The sequence below is a fragment of the Asparagus officinalis genome, chromosome 1, assembly GCF_001876935.1.
Source record: "Asparagus officinalis chromosome 1, Aspof.V1, whole genome shotgun sequence".
In the NCBI taxonomy this organism is placed as follows: Eukaryota; Viridiplantae; Streptophyta; class Magnoliopsida; order Asparagales; family Asparagaceae; genus Asparagus; species Asparagus officinalis.
Genome location: NC_033794.1, coordinates 82,270,665 through 82,277,336, shown reverse-complemented (window position 1 = coordinate 82,277,336; position 6,672 = coordinate 82,270,665). Strand labels below are relative to the sequence as shown.

Here is a 6,672-nt window from a genome sequence, read left to right as displayed (position 1 = left end):
ATTGACGTCGTGAACGACTTGCCGGCGAGGAGAAGAGTCAAGAAGACCCTGTTGGGAAGAAGGAAATACCTAAGATGTGTTGGTCTTCGTGAACGATCCTGGCTTTGTTATCTTATTTGTCTCTACGGGCTTCTTCGCTCCGAACTCCATCTTCTTCTGCAAAAAGCCGAAACTTATTAAAGACTTAGTGTAATTTATCGTTAAAATTAATTTGAATATCTTATACTTTGGTTTTTTTCTGTTGAAAATAAAAATATTTTGTAAATCCTAGAGGGTGTCTTATAAAGTACAAATTGAGGCTTGTTCACTTTTTTAACAAACTATATACGTTATCTATATCTCACATGTGATTTATCTATCAATATTCAATTTCTTATTTCTATAACAAATCTTCCTTGTTTGGATTCTGTGACAGGGACATGTACAAGAACATTATCTTTCAGTGCGCTAAAAAGATTCATGGTTATCTCTACTCTGCTATGTGGGGTTCACAAAAGTCAAAACTATGAACCTAAATCTTCTCACTCATGGGCATATATGGATTCTCCTTTCACAAGTTGCTTCATCCATCAAATAATTAACATGGAGACTTGCCTGATATTGATAGCAACCTTACATGGCAAAAAGGAAGGGTTAATTGTACAGACTACCATGTTTAATACTTGTTTACAAGTTACTATCCATGTAGTTTCATCATTGCAGATAGACCTTCTGATTAAATTCTTTTAACTCTTTTACCCTCGAATAGACTGTTAAGTTCAACCAACACAATATATAATAGTAAGTTCAAAGCAACGATACTGCAGGGGTCCTTGTGCAATGACCCTAAAAAGAAAAGAGGATGTAACACTACCAAAACAAAAGATTTTCTATAACTTTAGGATCAACTTCATGAATCTTACTTCACATTCAATTTTGTTAAGGCTCATCTAATCAGTAAAGTTAACCATGATTGTATATTTATGTTAGCATTTCTCACAACTGGTGCATTTAGTAACACTAGGTTTATGCACGTGCGATGCACGTGGTTAAATATCATGATTAAATAATTTTGGTTTATTTCTTTATTAAAATTTATTCCTCGATTCTACTTTGATATTTTTTTTCTCATTTATGTCTCTAAACTTTAGCATTATGATTATTATTATTTTTTATGTTTATTTAAATGAGCTACCCTCAATTTATATTTTCACATTGACAATTGAATCTATAAGAAACAAATGTAATCCACGCCAATTCGAATTATCATGTGATTTGGACCGACATGAAACCAGGCTTGACCTGAGAAAGTATAGTATTGTAAAAGTAAAAAAACACATGAAAAAATAGCGTTATAAAAGGAAGATGAATAACTAAAGCTAATAAAACAAGATGATTGGTTATAAGTGGGATAAAACGATACAAAAGAGAATATAAAGTTTGTTCCTAATCCTTGAAAGACTTTAACAAAATCATAAACTAAAGATTAATGTTAACTCTAGTACACTTTTATACGATAAAAGCTTTTAGATAAGTATATAAAAGTACTAAAGAAGTTTATGAAAATCTCTTCTAAAGATTCTTAGTTTACTCAAAAAAATAGTTTCTATAAAACATTCAGAAAACATTATCTTTCATTCCTTCTATTTTATTTTTTACTGAGTCAACATCAATCATTCTCTACCTTTATCTCTTTCAATAAAATTAGACTATTTTCACATACTGAAAAGGGATGTAAAGGAAGTTAAATTTATATATCTTAATGAAAGAATATCAAACAACAACTATTTTCTTTGCTAAGTTTTAAAATTTTAGAATTTTTTATGATTTTGAATTTTTAGGGTGTGTTTTACAAATGTTAAAACTTTGAGAGTATTTTTTAAAATTTTTGAATTTTAAATTTGATGCTTTGTAATTTTCATGTTTCATGTGTTGATGGTATGTTTTCGAATATCAGGATATTTCTTGCAACTTTAAAATTTTAAGGGTGTTTTTGTAATTATCAAAACTTTAGACTATTTTTTTGTAAAATTCAAAATTTTAGTGGTCTGTTAATAATACAATGTGTACTGGTTATAAGTATTGAAATTTTAGTGTTTTTTTTGTGATTTCTAACTTTTAAATGAGTTCTTTTTGTAATTTTTATAACCTTGAGGTCATTTTTTTTTACAAATTTTAAATTTTAAGGTGCCTGATGTTAATCTCCTGAATTTGTCTTTATTATTTGTAAGTTTTGAAATTTTAGAATTTCAAGGCGTTTTTTATTATTTAAACTTTTGAGGGTGTTTCTACAATTTTTAAAACGTTAAGGGTATTAATTATAAATTTTAAATTCTTCAGAGGTTGCTATTATTTTTCAGATTCATGTTTGTTTTTTTAATTTTGGAAATGTTAAGATGTTTCGTGTAATTTAAACTTTTGAGTGTATTTTATGTAATTTTTAAAACTTTTTGGGTTTTTTGTAATACTTTATATATAGCAAGTTAGTTCTTTACCTTACAAACTAATATTGTGGAGCTCTTTCATGTATTTTATTAATTATATATATTTTTAAATTGTTGTGTTGTGGGTAGTTCACATGCGATTAGAACAGGATATAGTTATGATTAGGATAGATTAAGATTTTAAAAAATATTCAAAATAGTGAATGGTAATATTGACCATAGAAAGTTTTTCCCGAAATCGTACTTTTTAAGTATATATATATAGAGAGAGAGAGATTAATGGGTATCCTTGTCATAGGAGGGGATTTCCTCATTGACGCCTCTAAAATCACATGATTGAGCGATATTGTGGATGATTCGCTCCGTTGAACTTGATCTACATATTTTAAAACCCCAACACACCAAGTTTGGGGTGAATCCGTCGTCGTTTGACCCTCCATCGAGCCATGTGAAAAGTTCTATTCATTCAAAACCATTAAAATTGATACGAGTGGATGATGGGTCAAACGACGACGGGTTCACCCCAAACTTGGTGTGTTAGGGTTTTAGAATATGTAGATCAAGTTCAACGGAGCGGATCATCCACAATGTCGCTCAATCATGTGATTTTAGAGGCGTCATAGGAGGAAATCCCCTCCTATGACAAGGATACCCATTAATCTCATATAATATATATATATATTATATATATATATATTGTATATATATATATATAGTATTATATATAATTACTATATATATATAAAAGATTAATTTACCCACCTGTAATACATGACTTTCATGAAACAAAAAGGTTCATGTATATATTTTTTAAAAAAGTTTAATTATAGAAAAGAAGTACAACAAAAGGCCTCCCTTGGAGAGCATGGCTCACGCTAGTCCAAGGTAGCAAAATACAGTAGAAAGTCAGGCCTCAAAACCGTAATCGAAAGCAAAACACGGAGCAGAAACAAACGCTGGTGCCAAACAAAAATATAATCAACGACCGCGCAAATACGGGTGACCCTGATCCACAGCATCTTGCGTCATCAAGTTCCCTAATTGTGGGATATCGATAGAGGCCCTCCAAGTTATGGTAGGAAGGACAGCTGGTTGAGGTTATGGCCATTCTTGGAGAGATGATCGATCAGCCACCTGGTTACCCTCCCTGTAGCAATGAGATACCTGCACAGAGTTTACTTGGAGCTTATGGTGCGTGTTGTGTCAAATATTAGTGAGTTAATTGCTGGAACGGGCTACCCTTCCCGATCAGGTCCACGAGGAACTTGAAGTTGGTCCCAGCATTGGTTGGCAACAGACCAAGGTCATCAACCAGATCGGCCCCAACAGCAACAGCAAGAGCCTTCACCTCAACATGATGGGTTGGAACCTCGACCCGCAGGACACAGCAACAAAAGAGCCCCCATGGTCTCTGGTGACCCCGCTCGCAGCAGTCACATTTTGGACGCAGGAGCCATCAACGTTCAAAACAAACTCACTGGGTTTGGGGAGGCTCCGCACACAAGAAAAACTTGGTTTGAATTATGAGTGATCTTGAATTGATGCCGATGTGGAGATGAGAGAATCCTGGTCATATCTAGAGAAGTACATCAAAGGCTTCATAGCAGAGCCAAGATGCTGAAGAGTGTCAAATCACTACGAGTCTAGGTCAAAGAAAACCCTTCACCATGCCATCATAGATGCAATTGTTTCTATAACTCCATATTTGCCTACAAATGGCAATGCAACTTAGTCTCCCCATAATCAAGAATTGAGATTTCCCTTTGCACTTTATAAAACACCATTTGATTCTTGAATAAATGGTCTGTTGAGGAAAATATGGCACCGCAAGAGGGACACTGAAATACTTCCATAAAGAATGAGCAAGTTAAACTTTTTGATTAAAGATGGTCCAGAGTCTCCTCATTGTGATCCTTTGCAGCAAACGCCTTTGGATGCGAAAGAAAACCTCTTTGTTTAGCCAAGAAGTCAACTAGCAAGATTTTATGAAGCAATCTCCAGCGCACTAGCTTTGATGAGAGTGGCATGATAGTGGACCAAATTTCATCAAGCAACGGATCAGGCTGTTGCTGAGCTCTAAGAGAATTCCATGCAGGCTTTATGGTAAAAATTCCATTCCAGCCTTATCAGGGGACCAATGCCTAACATCATCCTTCTCCTTGATAGTCGGGGCAAAATCAAGCAAGAACTAAATTGACTCATGACCTAACAAAGGCTCCACGTCATCAAAATTCCATGCACCGTTCTCATCAAAGTCCCCTTTAACATTGGTATCCTCGTCATCACAAAGGAAAGCAAGAGAAAAATTGAGGGAGTCATTTATCATTATACCCAAAGGAGAGATCCCCTCTACCAACAATCCAAGAACAGACAGAGTGAGGAGAAAAAGTAGCTCAACAGATGATATATCTTTCCACTCTTTAGAGGAACGAAGAGGACCAGTCCAAGAGGAGTATAGCCGATCTTATACTTGTTACGCATGAAAGAAGCCAAGATGTGGTCAGAATTGCATAATCGCTAATACTGCTCGAGGAGAAAAGCAGACTCTCGCCCCCAAAAGATTTCTTACTCTTAGACCCCCTTCACTGACAGGGAAACATATTTTTCTCCACTTGAGCCAATCATTATCACTGAATGAAATATAAAACCCATACCTCATACACTACCAAATGTCATGCATTATTTACAGACCTAAAGAAAACCGGAGGACTACTGTACTAAGAAAAGCTCAATATTAGTGATGCTGAAAGGGATACTAAGATAAAAAAATGCTCACTAATCTTAGGCACTTGAAATAAGAATAACGTGTCCTCCACAAAAAGGACCAAAAGTGGATAAGAGCAAAAAGAACACTCTATCAACCGATCAAGTAAAAAGTCCTCCGATCAAGTAAAAAGTCAGAAATAAACTATAGGTGTGAAGAAATCCAGGGGAAGTGTTCAAATTTACCGAACAAATTTACTTGACAACAATTTTGTTAACAACAACAAACCAATAGACATCTACGTAATTTTCTTCCCATTAGGAGGTGGAAACTGTGCTCTCTTCAGTACCAACACTTTCAGCTTGGACCACCGTCCTCCTCATGAGGGACTTAGGAATGTCAAGGTCATCTTGGATGCAACGCTGGTCCGGGTGGCAGAGAAGCATGCTAAGGTGGCGGATGACAACTCGACTGAGCCCTTGCCCACTCTCCAAAATGTAGCCCTCGTGCTGCGTCACGTGCTCCAGGGCATCGACGAGACGGTCATAGACCCTCTGTGGGCAGTTCTCAGTGCTGGGCTTGTCATGGAGATAGACAACGTCCAGAGTGAAGTTCTTCTCGTTCACCGGCCATCTGTGCTCGGGCGGAGTTGATGATCTACAGTAGATCAGTATCTGAAATAGGAAGAGGTATTGATGTTAGATACTTTTCCTCTTTGGAAGAAACCAATACATATGAGATTGTATAATTAGATTAAATATTAACAATAACCGTGCGAGCAAATATAAAATTTTTTCATGAGACGTCTAAAGCAGTCTGCCTGAAATTGCATTTGGAAGTGTCCGGTCTAGTGGACCTAAGTAGAAAGAGGAAGAAAGGGTGATGTGAAACAATGTGTATGCAGGTATGAAGAATAGCGACAACAATCCTTTACCAAATCAGCGATCGATCTAGACAGGAAACTCGAGAAGAAGGTGAAGCTCTAGATGGTTTTAAAACAAAAGTTACAAATGTACTAAGTTTACGGCCTTTTAAATAATTCAGAAAATAAATGTAATGATTCGTTCTCATAATAAAGTTCGACTTGTAATATTTGGACCAGCAGATATACGTGGCAACAGAACACTCGCTCACTAATCAAGCAGAATATAGCACAATCACAATTGATATTAAAATTGATAATAACATGCACACGATAACAAATCCTAAAATACTAGGCCGAAAGAAAACGAAACATTCGTCGGTCTAAACAGGCTCGACGTGAGGGACCTCTAGAGGTGGTGCGACGATGAGCTGGACGACGATGTGTGCGACGGCATCGAACTGGGCTATCAAGTGGCGAAGGGTCGACGGGTGAACTAGCGACGACAACGGCGTCGAACTGAGCGACGACAACGACAGTGAACTGAGCGACGACGACGTGTGAGGGCGACGGGACGATGTGACGTCTGGCTGGACGATGCGGTCAGCTGCAGGATCGGTGGCGGCTGCCCGAGTGAAGGAGGGCAGGGGAATCCGTCGGGTGATGGCTGCTCGGTTGAGGGT

At 36.7% G+C, this 6,672-nt stretch overlaps 1 protein-coding gene across 1 annotated transcript in view; it reads right to left on the bottom strand.

Annotated features, from left to right (window-relative positions):
- LOC109836575 overlaps window positions 5,219-6,672 on the bottom strand; it is a gene marked incomplete at its 5' end in the record, with an annotated part of 9,775 nt that continues 8,321 nt past the window's right edge. The window contains one exon of the mRNA XM_020404527.1: window positions 5,219-5,801. Coding sequence (XP_020260116.1) covers window positions 5,445-5,801 — 357 coding nt within the window. The remainder of the gene's footprint in view (window positions 5,802-6,672) is intronic.